The sequence below is a fragment of the Erythrolamprus reginae genome, chromosome 2 (genome assembly GCF_031021105.1).
Source record: "Erythrolamprus reginae isolate rEryReg1 chromosome 2, rEryReg1.hap1, whole genome shotgun sequence".
Lineage (NCBI taxonomy): Eukaryota > Metazoa > Chordata > Lepidosauria > Squamata > Dipsadidae > Erythrolamprus > Erythrolamprus reginae.
Genome location: NC_091951.1, coordinates 40746819 through 40768568, shown reverse-complemented (window position 1 = coordinate 40768568; position 21750 = coordinate 40746819). Strand labels below are relative to the sequence as shown.

General features: G+C 40.8%; 1 protein-coding gene across 1 annotated transcript in view; it reads right to left on the bottom strand.

Annotated features, from left to right (window-relative positions):
• The window catches only part of RNF39 (ring finger protein 39), a 39110-nt gene extending 17666 nt beyond the window's left edge, over positions 1–21444 (bottom strand). Inside the window, exon 1 of the mRNA XM_070735686.1 lies at positions 21072–21444. Coding sequence (XP_070591787.1) covers positions 21072–21440 — 369 coding nt within the window. The 5' untranslated portion in view covers positions 21441–21444. The remainder of the gene's footprint in view (positions 1–21071) is intronic.
• Positions 21445–21750: the final 306 nt, after the last annotated feature.

Genomic DNA, 21750 nt, shown 5'->3' with positions numbered 1-21750 from the left:
CTGACTTATTTTACTATTAGTTTTTTGAAAAAGATCCCCCTTTTCCCAGTTTTATGCATCTAATTCCACAAACACACACACAGAAACACACACACAAACATTGGCTCAAATGTTTTAGAGAAATATATCAAATGTTTGTTATTCATTATTTTATTCTCAGTTACATATGTACAAATAATAACAATTTTGTCTCCCCAAAGGAGGAGGATTTGATCTGCTCCTCCTCCTCCTGTTTTTCATTTATTTTTGTAACAGGGATAGAAAGGGATACTTAGTTTTCATTGATTTCAAAACCAATATTCATCATCCACCAGACAAATTCATACATCATCCACGAAAGACAAATTCCTTGTGTCCAATCACACTTGCCCAATAAAGAATTCTATTCTATTCTTTTCTATTCTATTCTATTCTATTCTGTTCTATTCTATTCTATTCTGAGCTGCCCCAAGTATATGGAGAGGGACGGCATACAAATCTAATAAATAATAATAATAATTATTATTATTAATAATAATTATATTATATTTATTATATTATATTATATTATATTATATTATATTACATTACATTACATTACATTACATTACATTACATTACATTACATTATATTATATTATATTATATTATATTATATTATATTTTTGTGTGTTCAGAGATCTACAGTTGTTTTTGAATGAGGAAGAAGTTAAAAATTATCCAAATAAAAAGACTGACTAATCAGTGTTCAAGTTAACATATGCATTCAGGGCAGACTTTCCAGTCTGAGCACTAATATAATAAGGCATTAATAGTTTATTACTTATTTATTAGCCATGACTCCATCAGAGCTCTGGGTGGCACGCAGCACAAAACAATTATAGGAAGCAATATCTTACAAAACTTTTCTGGTGGACGAGAAAGCTGTGAGAATACCCTAGTGGCATTTAAGGAGATGGTTTCTCAATAAATATTGGGAATAATTCCATACATGCAAATAAAAAACCTCCCAAGTTGTAACACTGCAAAAAAAAGGAGGAAATTTTCTCTGTTCACATGCTTATACTACCCATGATTGCATTTTCAGTCTCTAAAGAAAAACGATATGCTCAACAATATGTTACCCATGCTATCACGAAGGGAAGGCAGAGGAAACGAAAGTGTAATGGCCAAATTGGATTCTCTGTCCATCTTAAAAAGTGCCGTTTTTCAGTGCCGTTGTAACTGAATGGACATTAAATGTCCATGAAATGAAAGGCAAAGGTCAATTTTTAAAAAAATATAAGACGTTGTATACATTACAGCATTATGTTGGAATGCTTTGGGAAAATTCATCTGGATGACCTTACTATTTACCTTTCCTTATAAATCAGCATAGTAGCTATAATAAACAATTTGGTTTACTGGGCCATAGGTTCCTGACTCTTCTTCCCCTGTTACCACCCATAATAATGACAACAGAGTTGGAAGGGAACTTGGAGGTCTTCTAGTCCAACCCCCTGCTTAGGCAGGAAACCCTACACTACTTCAGACAAATGGTTATCCAACATCTTCTTAAAAACTTAAAAACTTCCAGTGTTGGGGCATTCACAACTTCTGGAGGCAAGCTGTTCCACTGATCAACTGTTGTGACTGTCAGGAAATTTCTCCTTATTTCTAAGTTACTTCTCTCCTTGTTTAGTTTCCACCCATTGCTTCTTGTTCTACCCTCAGGTGCTTTGGAAGAATAGGTTGACTCCCTCTTCTTTATGGCAACCCCTGAAATATTGGAACACTGCTATGATCATGATCATGCAATTGCCATGACCAATTCAATTTGCTTACAAGGGGATTTGAAACATTTCTGAAGGGTGGAGGCATCTCATAGGCTTGGTAATGAATGTAGCCCCCAACTGTATTGGGTCCAGGGATCGTATCTTTTATCACTGCAAGCGCCAAAGCATTTGTGTTTTACAGTTGGCCTGCTATAATGGGTTTTTACAGCATTACAGTTGGTCTGATGTAATGTGTACACTAGAATAGAATAGAATAGAATTTTTATTGGCCAAGTGTGATTGGACACACAAGGAATTTGTCTTGGTGCATATGCTCTCAACGTACATAAAATAAAATATACATTTGTCAAGAATCATGTGATACAACACTTAATGATTGTCATAGGGGTCAAATAAGCAATGAAGAAGCAATATTAATAAAAATCTTAGGATATACGCAACAAGTTACAGTCATACAGTCAACATGGGAGGAAATGGGTGATAGGAATGATGAGAAAAACTAGTAGAATAGAAGTGCAGATTTAGTAGAAAGTCTGACAGTTTTGAGGGAATTATTTGTTTAGTAGAGTGATGGCGTTCGGGAAAAAACTGTTCTTGTGTCTAGTTGTCTTGGTGTGCAGTACTCTGTAGCGACGTTTTGAGGGTAGGAGTTGAAACAATTTGTGTCCAGGATGCGAGGGGTCAGTAAATATTTTACCCGCCCTCTTTTTGACTCATGCAGTATACAGGTCCTCAATGGAAGGCAGATTGGCAGCAATTGTTTTTTCTGCAATTCTGATTATCCTCTGAAGTCTGTGTCGGTCCTGTTGGGTTGCAGCACCAAACCAGACAGTTATAGAGGTGCAGATGACAGACTCAATGATTCCTCTGTAGAACTGAATCAGCAGCTCCTTGGGCAGTTTGAGCTTCCTGAGCTGGCGCAGAAAGAACATTCTTTGTTGTGCTTTTTTGATAATGTTTTTGATGTTAGGTGACCATTTTAGGTCTTGAGATATGATAGAACCTAGAAATTTGAAGGTCTCTACTGTTGATACTGTGTTGTCTAGTATTGTGAGAGGTGGAAGGGTGGAAGGGTTTCTCTTAAAGTCTACCACCATTTCTACAGTTTTGAGTGTGTTCAGTTCTAGATTGTTCTGGTCACACCACAAGGATAGTTGTTCAACTTCCCGTCTGTATGCGGATTCATCATTGTCTCGAATGAGTCCGATCACTGTTGTATCATCTGCAAACTTCAGTAGTTTAACAGATGGATCGTATGAGATGCAGTCATTAGTGTATAGAGAGAAGAGAAGTGGTGAGAGTACACAGCCTTGGGGGGCACCTGTGCTAATTGTACATATATCTGATGTGATTTTTCCTAGCTTCACCTGCTGCTTCCTGTCTGTTAGGAAGCTTGTGATCCACTTACAAGTGTGTTCAGGTACCGCTAGCTGATTTAGTTTGGTTAAGAGAATGTCCGGTACAATGGTATTGAATGCTAGAACAGTGATGGCGAAACTATGGCACAGATGCTACAGGTGGCACACGGAGCCATATCGGAGGGCATGCGAGGTGTTGCCCTTTGTCAGTTCCAGTGTACATATCTGTGCTAGCCAACTTATTTTTGGCCTTGGGGAAGGCAGTTTCACCCTCTGGAAGCTTCAGTTCGGAAAAATAGATTTCTGGTTTGTCTGTTGTGCTGTGGTTTTTGAAAAAATAAATTTTATTGATTTTTGTAATATAAAGAATACACACCACACAAAACAGTGCCCAGTGAAATGTGCCCCCACCACCCAACATTCATTCAGTCCCTCCACCAAATGAGAGTGTACTAATTTATAACTTTTAACAAACAGGAAGATCAGCGTATTTACAAAGTGTAGAGTGATTCCAATTTATTCTTTATGGCTTGGTCTCAAATTCTACTAGCCATCAAACCTCTGACCCTGTCTCATCTTCCCATCATTTTTTCCACTTTAATTTCATCGATCACATTCATTTTAATTTCCATAATTTCAAATTGAATGTGTTCCACCATGTACCAATACCAGTTTTGTAATGTCCCTTTTGTTGCGTCCTTCCAAGTGTTGTGTTGTTTTTCGCACTCCGGAGGCTTTGTGGAAATTTCCTGAAGCCCCAGAGTGCGAAAAACAGCACAACAGGCAAACCATAAGTCTGTTTTTCTGAACGTGTAGTTCAGTGTTTCCCAACCTTGGCAAATTGGAAAATATCTGGACTTCAACTCCCAGAATTCCCCAGCCAGCATTCGCTGGCTGGGGAATTCTGGGAGTTGAAGTCCAAATATCTTCAAGTGGCCAAGGTTGGGAAACACTGGTGCAGTTTACCTGCTTGGCTGTTTTTTCACCATCTCAGGCTTTAGTGAGGCCTGTGCGCATGCGCAGAGACAGAGAGGGATTGTGTGCGTGTGCAGAGGGTAGCATAGAGTGAGCCGAAAAAAGTTTGCCATCACTGCCCTGTCGGCGACTACTTCAGCTTCAACCACAACAACACAAGAGCACACAACAGATTTAAACTTAATATTAACCGCTCCAAACTTGACTGTAAAAAATATGAGTTCAGTAACCGAGTTGTCGAAGCGTGGAACTCATTACCGGACTCCATAGTGTCATCCCCAAACCCCCAACACTTTACCCTTAGATTATCCACGGTTGACCTATCCAGATTCCTAAGAGGTCAGTAAGGGGCGAGTACAAGTGCACTAGAGTGCCTTCCGTCCCCTGTCCTATTGCTCTCCTATATCTCCTATATATTTCTTCTATTCCTATATCTCTTCTATTCTTTCATTGATATGTTCTATTACTATACCTTCTTTTCTATTATTTGTTAGATATATTTTACTATGAGTATCTCCTCTATAATCTTCATCACGTATTTTACTATGTGTATATAGATATATACCCACTAAAACCCTCATTGTGTATTGGACAAAATAAATAAATAAAATAAAATAAATTCAGCTTTCAATCTAAGGTAAACAAGAAAGCCAGACTTGCCTATTGTGGAGATGCACAGTGTGGTTTGTTTGTCTGGGATTATTACAACATGCTATTTTAGGCACTGAGGTTTATAAACCATGAATTGTAGCCTAATAGTGAAATTAGTCATTGCTAAACATGGTTTTGTGCTGTCGAAGCCCAGGCTTGAAGCTTGTAGGCATGTAGTGTATGTTGTTAATTAAAAATGAAAAGTTAATTTTAGGGTTTCCAGTTTTAGGACATGTGGGTGATGAGCACCACAGCATGTGGGGTGGGCGGAACTAATACTTTCCATGACTATGGAGTTTCTCAATCATCCAAATAGGAAGAACTGAGGAAGCTTCTTGGATGAGAAGCAAAATGTCTTCAAAGAAAAACGAAGTCCAGTTACTTTTTGAAAAAGAACATCTTTGGGATAATACTTTTTCATCCTCTTCTTTGGTTTGAAAAAATATCACTTCTCCTTCTCCCAAAGCTTCTATCTACGAGGGTCGCCCAGAAAGTAATGCACCATTTTTTTCCTCAGACTATAGTAATGGTACAAATGCGAAACTTTATATATACATTATTTGCATTGTCAGGAGTGTGTGTGTAAATTTTGCAGTTCTTCAGACAGACAGCATAGCTGCAGCAGTGTTTCGAAATGCCATCTGTAAGTGATGTACGTTACAAGCAGCATGTGATTGAATTTCTCACTGCGGAGAAAGAAACTGTTGGGAACATTCACAAACGTTTGTGTACAGTTTATGGAGAATCTGCAGTCGACAGAAGTACGGTTAGTCACTGGACACAGAGGTTGAGATCATTAGAAGATGGTTCAGCAGAGCCCCAATGCTTTGTGATGGTACCAATAGGGCATATACACCTTTGTGTGTCGCTGGAGACAGGCCAGAGAATGGGGCAGAGGTTACGTGGAAAAATAGGGAGTGTAGAAGAAACATCATTCTTTCTTGTGTGTAACTTTCATTTTGTTCAATAAATAATTGTTGAAGAGAAAAAAATGTGGTGTATTACGTTCTGGGGGACCCTCATACTCCTTTTAGCTTGCAATGAATACAATGGTACCTCTACCTAAGAACGCCTCTACTTACGAACTTTTCAAGATAAGAACCATGTGTTTAAGATTTTTTTGCCTCTTCTCAAGAACCATTTTCCACTTATAAACCCGAGCCTCCCAAACTGTAACCGGAAAAGGCAGGGAGAAGCCTCTGTGGGGCCTCTCTAGGAATCTCCTGGGAGGAAACAGGGCCAGAAAAGGCAGGGAGAAGCCTCCGTGGGGCCTCTCTAAGAATCTCCTGGGAGGAAACGGGGCCTCCACCCTCCCTGTGGTTTCCCCAATCGCACACATTATTTGCTTTTACATTGATTCCTATGGAAAAAATTGCTTCTTCTTACAAACTTTTCTACTTAAGGACCTGGTCACGGAACGAATTAAGTTCATAAGCAGAGGTACCACTGTACTTGCTTTTTGTCCAATAGAGAATCCCATCACTTTAAAATTTACACAGCATTCATAAATTCAAGAGATATGCAGCCTTTTCCACCCCTGCCTGTCTGTGGAGGCACAGGGATTCACCTATTCTATTTCGAACTGCCTTGGACCATGCCTGGCACAAACCTTTGGCCCAGACCTACGTGACTCAACTTGCTGATCTGGCATCCTAGGTGTTGTGCGTCCCCGAGAATTGGGAAGGCCTGGCTGCAGTCCAGCGGACACAGGGAGTAATGTCAGCCATGGCCTTGATCCACCTTACTTAATTTTTGGCCTCTGAGTGATCAGTCACCGAAAGGGCGGCACCCTTGAAATCTTTCCAATCAGCAACATACGTGCCCAACTTCAGCCTCTTCCACCGCCATCGTATCCTAGTCTCTTCACCACTTTGCTCTTTCTGCAGGATCTTTCAACTGTCCCTATGAAGTCACTTCCATCCAGCTCAGCTGCTAAGAATTCTCTATGTCAGGCGTCTCAATGTTCCTTTATACTAGTCACAAAAATGATACATTGGTTTAGGAAGCTGAAACGGAATGACGGGAGAATGAGAAAGAATACAGAATATGGAGGTGGTGATAAATTCTCCACGCCTAATTAGTACAAAACACCAGGGCGTGCGTACTTTGTGGCAAGGCCGCAGCACTCCCTATACTTAGCAGGTAGGCTAACATAATGACTGTTTTTCTCACTGCATGTGGCATTCTTTATTACACAAGATTTTCCCCACCTCCCCTTTCAAATGTGCCTATTTAAAGATGCTTTTGCTCATCGTAATAACTTCATGGATTCTGGGTACCATGCTGAAAAACAGGTGGGCAAATTAAAAAGTATTACCTGGGCTAAGGCAGCTGGGCAAGTGGATGGACATAACCTCAGTTGTAGGTCTGCCTTCCCAACTGAAAACACTTCTGGTAATCATGGAATGTGCAGAATTAGATATGATGACGAGACGGTTAAATAATCAAATGGAAACAGAGTTTTATAAAACTTGGGAGAAAGTATATAATTGGTGGAATGTAAAAAATATTATGTATTTATTTATTTATTTATTTATTGGATTTATGTGCTGCCCCTCTCCGAAAACTCGGGGCGGCTAACAGCAATCATAAACAGTGTACAATAATAATCCAATACTAAAAGCGAATTAAAACCCCTTAATATAAAAAACCAAACATACATACAAACATACCATGCATACAATTGTAGAGGCCTAGGGGGAAAAGGAATCTTAATTCCCCCATGCCTGGCGGCAGAGGTGGGTTTTAAGTAGCTTACGAAAGGCAAGGAGGGTGGGGGCAATTCTAATCTCTGGGGGGAGTTGGTTCCAGAGGGCTGGGGCCGCCACAGAGAAGGCTCTTCCCCTGGGTCCCACCAAGCGGCATTGTTTAGTTGACGGGACCCGGAGAAGACCCACTCTGTGGGACCTAACTGGTCGCTGGGATTCGTGCCGCAGAAGGCGGTCCCTGAGGTAATCTGGTCCGGTGCCATGAAGGGCTTTATAGGTCATAACCAACACTTTGAATTGTGACCAGAAACTGATCGGCAACCAATGCAGACTGCGGAGTGTTGGTGTAACAATATATAAATAAACTCTAGAAAACTTAAATTTATTAAATTGAATAAATAACATATTGAAATTTTATGGATAAGTTTCTAACCTTATTAATTGATTTTAATTATTTTAACCATAATGAAAATGTTGAAGTAGATGTTATAGTATAGTAGTATGTTAAGAAATTTTAAGGATAAGTTTTTTGTCTTGTTAATTGATTTTAATTAGCTTAATTATATTGTTAAAATGGAAATACAGAAGTAGATGTTATATTATAGTAGTACATTAAGCAATTTTATGGAAAAGTTTTTAGCATTACGAATTGACTCCAATTATTTTAATTATAATGTTAAAATGGAAATACCGAAGTAGATGTTATATTATAGTAGCATATCATGAATTATCTTTCTGTATTGATCTAAATCACAATTAGTCTTTTTTTTCCTGTATTAGTAAGACTTCTATGCTTAGTGGAGCAATGGTAGCTCCTTTAAATGTTGTTTGTCTTGTTCGTCTTAAAGAAAAATTAATAAAAATATTTTTTTTAAAAAAGAAAGAAAACACTTCTGGTTATTTCAACGCCCGCATTGCCAAGCCTGCTAACACATCTGAACTGTAAAATCCAGAGAGCCTAAGAGACAGCAACAAACACCTCATTTTTGCCGTATAGTAGCCATAATGGCTTCTGCAGTCTCTTTCTTTGAGGAACCCCAAACATGTAGGAGATGTTTTTTAGGCTGATCACAAAGGAACAGGTCTCCCGGACAACTATCCCAGCTGATAGTAGACGTGGTTTGTAAGAATCTCATTGGAGAAATGATCCAGCAGTGGGCTTCAAAAATTTTACCAAGAGGTTCTCTGCTCAGTTGCTTGGTGGGCGTGGCGATGGTGGGCGTGGCGATGGTGGGCGTGGCGATGGTGGGTGTGGTGATGGTGGGTGTGGCCTGCTGCTCTATGGTGGCGGAAGGGTGTTTTTGCCCCCCACCACCACCCAAAAAATAGTAGGAAATAGAGGAATACGAGTTCTTGTATATTCCTCTCATTTTCTGGTTCTGTAATCATCATATCTGTCAGTGTGCCCAAGACATGAAGAACAGAGAGTGGATTAAAGCACTCTATATTTTTTCTCAATAGATATACAAGGCGTTGTGGTGAAAGTTAGAGATGATTTGTGTGCAATGTGTGCCCGATTGCTGAGTTTTGAATTTTTTGGCCGAAGGAGAATTTCTTTGTTTGTTTGTTTGTTGGATTTGTATGCTGCCCCTCTCCGCAGACTTGGGGCGGCTAACAACAGTGACATAAAACAGCATGTAACAATGGGTATGGCGTCACTGTATTGATTGACCTTTGCTCTCTGGAGTATGGTGATAAGCCCAAATTTCATCTCCTGTCATTATACAGTTGAGAAAAGCCTCACCTTCAATCCCGACATGGTCAAGAAAGCATCTTGGGCACCCATCGCAGCAGCGTTCATGCCCTTAGCATTCAGGTAGCATAATTACAGTGCGCACTTTGAGGGAAACGGAATGAGGATGCCCGTTCCTCTATTTCCCACTAACCCTTTTTTCTAGGTTGCGAGGTGACATCTTTCACTCCCCCCACCCGCGCTCCCACTCACACAGCTCAAGACAACACAAAATGGCTGCCTTTACCCTTTGCAGTGTAAAGAGAGACGGGAGGTCAACGCAGAGCTTAACATAGCCTCATAGCAACCCAAAATGATACTATCAAAATTGTGTGGGGGGGGGAATGGGTTGAATTTCACCGATGTTGGGATTTTTTGCTTTCAATTTGGGTTTATTTCATAAACACTTTGCTTATCTTGGTTCACTGTACTCAGTGATGGGCTGCCAAAATGTTTACTGCCACAATGTGGGCATGGCTTATTTTGTGAGTGTGGCTTAATGGTCATGTGATCAGATAGGAGTGGCTTGCTGGCCATGTGACCAGGTGGGAGTGGCTTGAATGATCATGTGACCCCGGGGGAGCTTAAAGATCATGTGACTGAATGGAAATGGCTTACCAAGCAAGATAAGTTTTCAGATAGATACTTGGACTCTTTTTCAGTTGATTAAGTCACATTATTTGAATACAGTAGCCAGAAAAAGGATGAATGATAGACAGCATTATTTGTTGAGGGGCACAGTAACATTTTAAGGTTTTGTACTTAACCCACAAGGTTCAATATGATAACAGATCAGGCAAGTAGCTCAATTTCCTTTAATTGCTATTAAAGTTCAGTTCTAGATAATGATTAAAATGTTTATGGGTAAAAACATACTATTTAATTATTTCCTATTTCAAAAGTAATTAAGGATCACACTAAGGTAGTAGAGAAGGAAGGACAATAAAAAACCTGTTAAGTATTCAATAAATAGTGCATAAACTTACTACCCCCACTGTGTGGGATTTGAATTTTGCAAAGGTAGAAATAGAAGAGATCTACAGATAATTTAGCTTCATTTATGGTGCAAACCCAGCCAATGGGATTTGTTTCTGATGACCCCATCTCAGTGCAATATGAAATTACACTTCATTAAGAAAGTGAACTTTGTGAACTCGTGTTCCCATTCCTGCTGTAAATGCAACCTCTTATCTTGCTTGTACATCTGAAGTGTGTTACGAAGGGGCCATATTTTGATACAGCAACTCATCTATTACAAAAAATTTCTTGTTTATCCTGCTGGCTGTTATCATTGCTTAAGAAATTATAATGAAATACATATGATATCTTCTCCCTCAGACTGTTCAGAGGAAACAGATAAGATGTAATGATAGGTATTATTATCCCAAGGGAGGGAAGACAAACAACAAGCTGGTTATTATTCAAAGGTGGTTAGTATAAACATCAGAGATCTAAAGAAAATCCTATCCATCAGTTCCATCAACTCATGTCTCTTTGGCAATAGAGATGTTCTACACATAAACATCCAACAGGCCCTTCGCTACATGCAAAGATCTTCTCCTGATATTCCTTTTCAGGGAGGAGCATTTTTATAAATAGGAACTAGAACATCTTTGGCATATTTTGAGATTCTAATGCAGAGGTCCCCAAACTTGGCAACTTTAAGACTTGTGGACTTTAGCTCCCAGAATGCTGAGAGTTGAAGTCCCCAAGTCTTAAACTTCTGAGAGTTGAAGTTCACAAGTCTTAAAGTTAAATTCTGAGAGTTGAAGTCCACAAGTCTTAAAGTTAAATTCTGAGAGTTAAAATCCACAAGTCTTAAAGTTAAATTCTGAGAGTTAAAATCCACAAGTCTTAAAGTTAAATTCTGAGAGTTAAAACCCACAAGTCTTAAAGTTAAATTCTGAGAATTGAAGTCCACAAGTCTTAAACTTCTGAGAGCTAAAGTCCACAAGTCTTAAAGTTAAATTCTGAGCGCTGGTCCACAAGTCTTAAACTCCACAAGTCTTAAAGTTTGAAGACCTCCTATTGTCCTGCTATGCTGAAGACTTATCGTGTTAGATTATTCAAAATCTTGTGCAGGAAGATAACTTTGCATTTGCACTGTTTGACTTATTGAAATTAGACACCATTGTGAGCAGGAATGTGCTGGGATAGCTGAAAATTTAAGCAGCAAACAGTTTTACTCTAAGGAGATGATAGTTCTCACAGAATAGGCGAGTCCAACCAATCTGGTGCCCCCTTGAAGTATTGATCCTCCACTAGGATGCTCAGCATAATGGAGTATCAAGGTGGCTAGTAACAACTCCATTGTCACCCATCAGTCTCCCTGTTCACTTCACAGCTTACATTAAATAAAAGTGGGGTAGGTGGTATAATATAAAATACTAGCCTCCAGGAAAGCCACAGTTTCCAAAAGTTGCAATCCCCAAATGGGCCCTATAAGCTAGCCCGTAATAATGCTGGATAGCTATACTCCCCCGCTTTATTTGGGAATGTGATTCTTGTTAAAAAATGGATAATAATAATAATAATAATAATAATAACAACAACAACAACAACAACAACAATAGTAGTTGTAATTATTATTATTATTATTATTATTATTATTATTATTATTATTATTATTATTAATTAGATTTGTATGTCGCCTCTCCCCGCAGACTCGGAGCGGCTCACAACAACAATAATAACAATATAACAAAGCAACAAATCTAATATTTAAAAAACATCTAAAAAAACCTCATCATTAAAACCATACAACACAAACTACCATACATAAAAATAGAGAAGGTTGATGGGGGTTGTCTTGTGGTTGGCTAGAGGCTACCAGGGTGGCAAGTATAATTCTGATAAATCAATGTTTTGCAAATAATTTCATTCCCAATAAGAGTCCATGTAGATAAGGGCTTCTACAATGTAATCTCAAAATTCCAAATATGCCCACTGAACCCCAAAATATTGGGGACTCCTAGTCTGCCATTTTCCTCATTTTCTATTTCCATATTTTTGTCTATGTGTCTAAATTCCCATTTTCGAATTTGATCCAAGTGAGTTTTGATCTGCTTTCATCTATTCCTGAAATATCTCATCCCATCCTATCCTCTGCTGCAGTGTTTCCCAACCTTGGCAATTTGAAGATATCTGGACTTCAACTCCCAGAATTCTGGGAGTTGAAGTCCAAATATCTTCAAGTTGCCAAGGTTGGGAAACACTGCTCTACTGAACCTGAGTTCAGCTCATCTATATAAATTATATTCCATTACATGGAGTGGGAGGCGAACCCAGAAGCTACACAGAAGACCGCAAGAGAGGCATCTAGTTTATGGTTGCCAGTTCCAAGATCAGAAAAACATCACTGTTGCCAGTTGCACACTTTCTTAAAGCAGAATCCAATAGAAATCTAGATTCATAATATTTATTCTCTATAACTTTGGAAAGACGTGAATATCTCCAAATTATATGCCTCAATTAACCTGTTCATTATTCCCATTTGTGGGATTGAAAGAACAAAGAAACGGAGAATTAAGTGTAACGTAGAGCAGTGTTTCCCAACGTTGGCAACATGAAGATATTTGGACTTCAAATCCCAGAATTCCCCAGCCAGCAAATGCTGGCTGGGGAATTCTGGGAGTGAAGTCCAGATATCTTCAAGTTGCCAAGGTTGGGAAACACTGATGTAGAGGATAGCACTTGAAGGCTAGGTTTCAAATCCCCTTCCAGGCATGAAGCAATCCTCATATCCAGCAAAATAGCTAGCTAAGCAACCTAGAATAAAAAAGGATTTTTAGGGCACCCTGAAACATGTTATAGCTGTTAATAATGTGAAGGCACTGCATTCTCAAGTTTTAAAGATGAATATTCAAAAGCAAGGCCAATTTAATACTTTGTTCTCAGCAAATGAACAATGGGTGATGTTATTCCTCTAGAAAATGCAAGCTCTTACTGGTTCCTGCAACAACTGACTCCAAGGTTCAATAAACAGGCTGGCTTTGGAGCTGCTAGTCCCACAGCACTCAAATTCTTACAAAGTCGGACCACAAAAATACAAAATACCAATAAATAATCCTTACATACATCAAGAAAATGACCAGAATGCAGGCTAAATGGGGGCCAGGCAGGTGGCTTGAACTTGGGTTCTTCAGAAAGTCAATGCTAGAGCCAGGATGGCTAAGGCATGAGAAATGACAACATCCGATTGCTCTCCTTGGAAAACAGCTCAGTTTCAGCTAGGTCACCATCTATTATTTATTTATTAATTAGATTTCTATTTCTCCTTATTCCTGTTGTGGTTAGCTCTGGCCCAGCTCCTGCCCCAAGCAATGTGGAGGTGGATGTGGGGGAGACATCCACATGCCGCAGGCCTGTTTTGCTTCCAGTAGAATCTGCCTCCTCTGACCAAGGAAGCTTGAGTAACAGGGAAGAGGGGAGACAGCCCAGGAGGAGATCAATCATCTATATCATCCCTAAATTCTGAACAAGAATTAATGACACATCCACGCATGTGTAGAGTGATGCATAGGAGACAACAACTGAAGGATTATTACAAGAGAAAATGAGGCCACCTGTTGTTGAGTGGGGCTGCTGTAATAATGCTACAGATAAAAGTGCAGCCTGGTATGTTAGCCTCATGGCAGTTTATCTGATTCATTGTTTCATCAAGATTGTGGTTTTTTGCTGTTCAGGATTGTGTGTGTGGACTCTCTGGACTTTAGAATTGGACTCAATTTCCCAGTTATTGGGTGAGTAATTGGATCGCATTTAACCTGTGCCTTGTGTGTACCAGAAAATCCCTTTGACATTTAAAAAGGGGTCTGTTTCTGTTTTTCTGTTTATAAAAACTTTTGGGTTTTCCTTTTATCGTGTGGTGTGTGTCTTCCTGGACTAATTACCCTGTAATTATGGGCGGTTGAAACACGCCGGCAGAACAATTCCTCAGACTTATCCCTAGTTTGCAACTCCTACCCTCACTTCAGGGGTTAAATTTCATTCATTCATTCATTCATTCATTCATTCATTCATTTTTTCATTTCTATGCCACCCTTCTCCTCAGACTCATAACAAGAAAAAAATACAATGTCTAGAAATCTAAATCTAAAATCATCCTAACACCCCAATTTCTTAAAAAATCCAATTTCTTAAAAACCAGTCACTCACATTCACCCAATCATGCATATAAATTCATCTGATGTTAAACTTAGTGGCTTCAAGTCTGTTGGCAGAGATGGGTCTTTAAAACCTTACTGAATGTGGGGAGGGTTGGGGCGGTACTAATATCCGGGAGGAGTTGATTCCAGAGGACCGGGGCCGCCACAGAGAAGGCTCTTCCCCTAGGCTCCGCCAGGTGACATTGTCTAGCTGATGGGACCTGGAGAAAGCCAACTCTCTCTGTGGGACCTGACCGGCCGTTGGGATACGAAATGCTACTGGTTCAGCCTGGTTTGGGCATACCGGTAGTGGCAGCTTCCGGTGGTTCAGAGAACCAGTAGCGGTGACCATATGAGGCTCTGCCCACCTCTCCAGACATCACCACTTTCTTTTTTAACCCTCTGCACATGCAGAGTACGACGGAGGTGTGTATGAAATGGAAAGCATGCAAAAAAGAAAGTACTGTACACAAAATTCAAACTATACAAAATTGCTTCTGTAGTTCCAAACCAGTACAGAAGTAGGGAACCAGTCAGTGGTGGGCAGCAGCTGGTGCAGTCAGGTGCACCGTCCAAGTAGGAAATTCCGGGATGGACACGCAGCTGGGCATCCCCAATGCATGCACTTGCACTCCCATGCAAGATTTGGCTTCTGCATATGTGCAGCAAGAGAAGTGTCATGTAAGGATGCTCGCATGAATTGGATTTTCACCCATTTTTGCTGCTGCGCATGAGCGGAAGAAAAATATCGATGAAAATCGCCAAAGTCTGACTTGTGCGTGCATCCTTACACAAGATTTTGCTACGTGTGCACAGAAGCCAAATCTCACACCGACAGACATGCACGCGCCCACTGGACACCCACCCACCCGCAACGGCCTCAGAGGGCACACCAGCAGTGCCGAAGACAAGCAGCCCTTCACTGGAATCTACTTGTGCGCCTTCTTGCCCACACTCATTCGCCATGAATCCCTGCACTCAGTAATGGCCAGCCAAAATTTTTACTGCCACACTGTGGGTGCGGCTTATTTTGTGGGTGTGGCTTAATGCTCATGTGACCAGGTGGGAATGGCTTGAACGATCATCATTGTTCAAGTTGAATGATCATCACCGTTCAATTTAACTGCTTGTTAAGTCCTCGACTTACAACCTTATCAGTGTTGCTCGCTGGGGTGATAATTTGCCTCGCGTTTCCCATGCTCTCCTTCCTGGGTCACCCCCCCCCCCACACATCTCAGGCTGGGTAGCTAGGTGAATGGGTGCTGCCAGAAGAATAAATGCTCCCAGCGCCGCTTCCACCCATGCCTTCTGCTTGCACCTCAGGCGGGAGGTGGCCGCGTGAGGCTGGAGGGGAGCCAGGCAGGAGAGAGGGAAGCTCGTCCGAGGCCAGGAAGGAGGAAAGAGGAAAAAAGCAAGGAGCGCAAACACAGCAGCAACAGCAGGGAAAAAAAGAAGAGCGGAGCAAAGACCAGTAATCCAGGAAGTGACAGCTGCCAATCAGCTGGAGCTGCACACATATCTTCATTTCCGCCGGTGGAACTGCGTTCCACCCCATCCTGCCTGTTGCCCACCCCTGAATAGCACTGAAGACGAGCAGCCCTTCACTGGAACCAGTAAGTAGATTTCACCACTACCTCACTTGCCTCTTCAGGTTTCCCCGATACTTAGTCTTCCTAGAACTTCAAGGTAGCTCTTACTCCAGCCTCCACCTTGGCCATGTAGGAGAAGGTGAAGCAAGAGGAGGACGGATATGTGGATAGAGCAGATAAGAGATAGCTGGTTTAACCAGGAGGTGATGAATCAGATGAAGGCAATTCTCACAGCACAAGGTTCTTGCCTTATAAATCTCAAGATCTGGACCAGCCGTCTTTCTCTTTCTAAAGGTCTTAGAAACATAGAAGATTGATGGCAGAAAAAGACCTCATGATCCATCTAGTCTGCCCTTATACTATTTTTTTATATTTTATCTTAGGATGGATATATGTTTATCCCAGGCGTGTTTAAATTCAGTTACTATGGATTTACCAACCACGTCTGCTGGAAGTTTGTTCCATGGATCTACTACTCTTTCAGTAAAATAATATTTTCTCATGTTGCTTTTGATCTTTCCCCCAACTAACTTCAGATGCGTCTTCTTTGCCATGTTCTGATTTTATTAAGCTGGTGATCCAGAATGTCATTCTCTTGCCAGGTGGCCTCTTCATTTTTTTCACCAGTCGATGCAAGTCGGAGGTTGCTAGTCCTTCCCTTTCAGGAAAATGCAAATCCAGAGTAGAAGTCAAGATGAAAGGATGTTGTAAATGAAACCCAAATTGGCAAACGAACGGAGCTCATCACCAATGCAAATGGACGGGTTACATCAGAGAACGTGAATTAATAGCAGACTTTGCACATCCATAAATCCTTGCCGGGGCACATGTATCTCCTTGTGCAAGAAAGCGAATCGTCCTTTTAATTCTGCCTGGTTGCAGCCTTGACTTCATGCATTAGGTTATGTATATAAGAACATAAGAACATAAGAAGAGCCCTGCTAAATCAGGCCAAAGCCCATCGAGTCCAGCATTCTGTGTCACACAGTGGCCCACCAATTGTACGTGGAGATCTTGAGCAGAAAGAGAAGGCAAGACCCTCGCTTTCCCTTGACCCCCAACAAATGGTACTCAAGGGAATCCTGCCTGCCTCAACCAACATAGAGGTGGCACATGGACATCCGTTTCAATAACCACCGATACACTTGGCATCCATGAATCTGTCTAATCCTGCCTTGAAGCTATCCAGGCTGACAGCTGCCACGACCTCTTCTGGAAGTGAATTCCATAAACCAAGGACCCTCTGGGTGAAGAAATATTTCCCTTGATTTGTCCTCATTTTCTTACCTATGAGCTTTAGGGAGTGCCCCCTCGTCCTAGTATTGTGTGATAGAGAAAAGGATTTTTCTCTATCCACCTTTTCTATCCCATGCATGATTTTATACCCTTCGATCAAGTCATCCCTTAAACGCCGTCTTTCAAGGCTGAAGAGACCAAGGCGTTGCAACCTGGTTTCATAAGGGAGATGCTCTACTTCCTTGATCATTCTTGTTGCCCTTTTTTGCACCTTTTCCAGTTCCATTATATCCTTCTTGATATTATAATATTATAATATATAAAATATATTATATATATTATATCATTTATATTATATTATCAACAGAAGAAAGAGCATTTGAAACACAACTCTGGGAGGATGTATACATAGATGTCCATTTTGCCTTGTTTAAATATATTTTCTCCGTTTTATTCTGGCAGTCATTCCTCTTCTATTTTTGTCTATTAATCTGTTTCTTCCAGCTTCACTAACCACAATGGTTCTTGTCGATCTCTGTTCGTTCTGATTTTCACCATTGTAAAAGTGTTTTCCATTGAGGCATGGCTCTCAGATTGCAATCATAGGAATAAACATCAGCCATGCCTCATTTCTGAGACACCTGCAGTTCTAGTTTAAGATTCAGCTTCAACCACAACAATGCACGAGCACACAACAGACACAAACTGTTAGTATATCCCGCTGCAGCAGAGTTGTTGCAATGGTGTAGATAATGTGGGTAGCCAAATAAAGACTCAGACTTAGTATTAACAATAATATTATTTACAAGTATACAACAATATAAACTCTAATAATTACAAACCGCATACAGCTCACAAGCAAAGATATCTCAAAGTAACTCCCCCCAAAGGGAATAGTGCTGGTGCCCCCTTATGGCCAACCAGTCAAAGTTCTTAAAGATACAGTCTTTTCTTTCATAGACCAACATTGTTAGTTTACTACATGGCAACCCCAAAGTAGGTTATGTACCATGTACTAACACAAACTCAAAGTGAACTGTCCCAAACTTGACTGTAGAAAATACGACTTCAGCCACAGAGTGGTTAATGCCTGAAATTCACTACCTGACTCTGTGGTTTCATCACCAAACCCCAAAAACTTTACCCTTAGGCCAGTGGTTCCCAACCTATTTTTGGCCATGCCCCACCTAAGCATCTCTAAAATCCTGATGCCTCCACATGACATATAATTATTATTCAAAAAGTGACTCCTGCTCATATGAAGCAAGCCTAAAAGGCCAATAACTTGGTTTAAACAAGGTTCCATTAAAAATCAAATTGCCCCCCCATGGGACATGGGCCCCACATTGGGAACCACTGCCTTAGACTGTCCACTGTTGACCTCACCTGATTCCTAAGAGATCACTAAAGGGCGTGCATAAGTGCACCAGCGTGCCTACCATCGCTGTCCAATTGTTCTCTCTTATCAGTACCCATCTTATGTATATAAACAATGTCATATCTATGTGTATTACAAATATGTACTTGACTAAACAAACAAACAAACAAACAAGTCTGTCTTGATAAATATTTAGTACTACTATTCTATGAGTATTTTCTTTCTAGGTGGTCTATCAAAGGTAGTCCTAGCATTGCTCACCACTTGACTTTGATCACGTTCCTTCAACACCAGCAGGGTAACGTTGATTTGTGAAATACGTTGCAGCATTGGTAGAGTTCATTACTGGCCAGATCAAAATCTCACATCACATGTTGATTGTCACATGATTGTACTGAAGACATTGCCGAATCAACGTGAACCATGCTAAGAATAGAACATGCAAGATATGCAAGTGTGGACAGAGAAACCTGTTTCCTTAAACAAGGATGGAAATTTGGCTATTTTGAAGGAGTTGATTATTTCTAATGGACATTAGATTGCCTATCCCTCCACTGAAAGATTGTCTAAAAAGAAAGTGACTCAATTAGTTCATTTTAATTCTACTTGCATTCCAAGGAGCCCAGGATAGCACCTGTGTTCTTTGTCAGTGGTGAAATCCATTTTTTTTACTACCAGTTCTGTGGATGTGGCTTGATGAGTGAGGTGTGATGTGGGTTGGTGGGTGTGGCAAAGGAAACTCCATTCCCAGCCGACTCCAGGGGAAGGATACTGCAAAATCGCCATTCCCTCCCAACTCCTGGGGAAAGGATACTGCAAAATCCCCATTTCCCCCCACTCTGGGGCCAGCCAGAGGTGGTATTTGCCGGTTCTCTGAACTACTCAAAATTTCTGCTACCGGTTCTCCAGAATCTGTCAAAACCTACTGAATTTTACCTCTGGTCTCTTTGCTATTAGTTCATCCTAAGTACCCCAAGAAACTCCATTCCTTCTAAAGCTGGATTTTGCTTTCCATAGTCTTAGGCATCTTGGAATCTTCTGCTTGTAAAGCAGGCGCACCAACATAAAGCTACGGTTTTCCCAACCTTTTGAGAAAGAAAACTTCATCTGGTATGTGCAGTCTCATAGGCTGCTTGAAGAGTATTTTCAGCAAAAATGCACCATAGAAGAGAAAGGCCAACCCCTGTTCCCTAACAGCATGTCATCAAGTCTAGCTTCAAATGAGGCTTACAACTGTCCAATTACTTTGTCAAACATACTTGATGTATGTTTTCGTCAGTATATCCATAAGCACAAATTCAGTTTTTGCATCACCACCCAGGAGAGGAAATACTGTAATTAGACATCTTCATGATGCTAGGAAGAATCTAATTTTATGATCTCATTCACACATAATCCAACAAGCAGAACACCATCCATGCCTTTTAGAGACTTTCCTCCCCCACCCCTTGTTGTATGGTTGGTTTTGGGTTTTTTTACCAATATGGTGCTTTCAGATGTGATAAATACAATTCTAACCATCTCTAGTGTTCATAGGACTTGAAATTTCCATCATTTCCAAGCATATGAAATCACATCTACCTGGAGAACACCTGGCTGGGAAGATACCTCCAAGTATTAGGACCACAGACAGAATTTTTTTTAACCTTATTTTCCTTTCTAGGTTGAGTCTTGGTGCTGAGAAAAAAAGCTTCATAAACTTAATTACTGTCTAATTTCCCATTCTTTAAACCTCTAAGATTTCTGTGGCTGGCTTCACACCACAAGAAGGAGAAGGTTTAAAGTAGAAATTGTGTATGATTATAACAATAGGCCAAACTGTGGCAAAACAATGATAAAGAAAGCAAATTCTAACAAATACCTCTGGGGAAAAAAATCTATTTCTCAATATCACTTTCAGATAAAATTATTCTGGTGTATACAGAAGAGCACGCAACAGATTCAAACTTAATATAAACCGCTCCAAACTTGACTGTAAAAAATATGACTTTAACAATCAAGTTGTTGAAGCATGGAACTTATTACCAGACTCAATAGTGTCAACCCCTAACCCCCAACATTTCTCCCTTAGACTATCCATGATTGACCTCTCCAGGTTTCTAAGAGGTCAGTAAGGGGCATACATAAGTGCACTAGTGTGCCTTTCGTCCCCTGTCCAATTGTCTTTCCTTTATCTCATATATCATATATATTTTCTTCCTTTCATATATCTTCTCCTCTATTTTTACATATTATCTTGTATATATTACTTCATGTCTATTCTCTTCCATATGTATTGTGTATTGGACAAATGAATAAATAAATAAATAAAATAAAATAAAATATACACTTACCTGAATACCACACCACTGTATATTCAATTCCCATTTGAATATCCAAAGTCCATTTGGAAGTGGGCGGCATATAAATGCTGCTAATAAATAAATAAACTTCCAAACACCAAACCTAAATCCAGTGGGGAGGAAGGTATATGGACTACGCACTATATAAGATCATAGACCTTCTTGCTGACTAGGCAACTGAGCCCTTCACCCATCACCTACCTTTTCTTTCTGGGTGCCGGTTGTGGGTCTCCATCCCCCACGGCGGCGCTTGGACTTTGGGGCAAGGGGTCCCTGGGCTGTCTTGGCATTGAGGTGTTGGGTGATCTTGACTTCTACTGCCAGCTTGACGTTGGTGCGGAGGTTCCTCCTCTCAAAGACTTTCTTGCACTGCGGGCAAGATATCACCCGAGGGCCGTTTCCCTTGAGGGACTGCTCATCCCAGTAGCGAGTGATACAAGCCCGGCAATAGCTGTGGTCGCAGTCGAGTATTACTGGGTCCTTAAAGTGACCCCTGCAGGCCGGGCAGATCGCCGCTCTCTGCAGCTCAGCCACCAGCCCTTTGCTTTCCATGCTGCACGACTGTGTCATCCTTGGGCTTCTGTGTTTGGCTGCCAGCTCAACACCTCTCGCCTCTATATAGGCAGGGAGGAGACCAGAGGCAGGTCGGGGAGGAGCCTCTCTCCGGCAGCAGGTAAACAGCCTTGCATAACTATCCAGTTCTTCCACTCCAGGGACCGGTGCCAAAACGTGGCAGGCAGGAATTGCCGATGGGGTAGAAGACAAGTCTGTTTTGCTGTTAGAAAATATCATGATAAGTTACAGCTGCGGACAAGTTAGGGTGGGAAAAGCATTCATTTTGTTTTGATTTCTGACCACTGCCAGGGCTGAGTGATCTTCT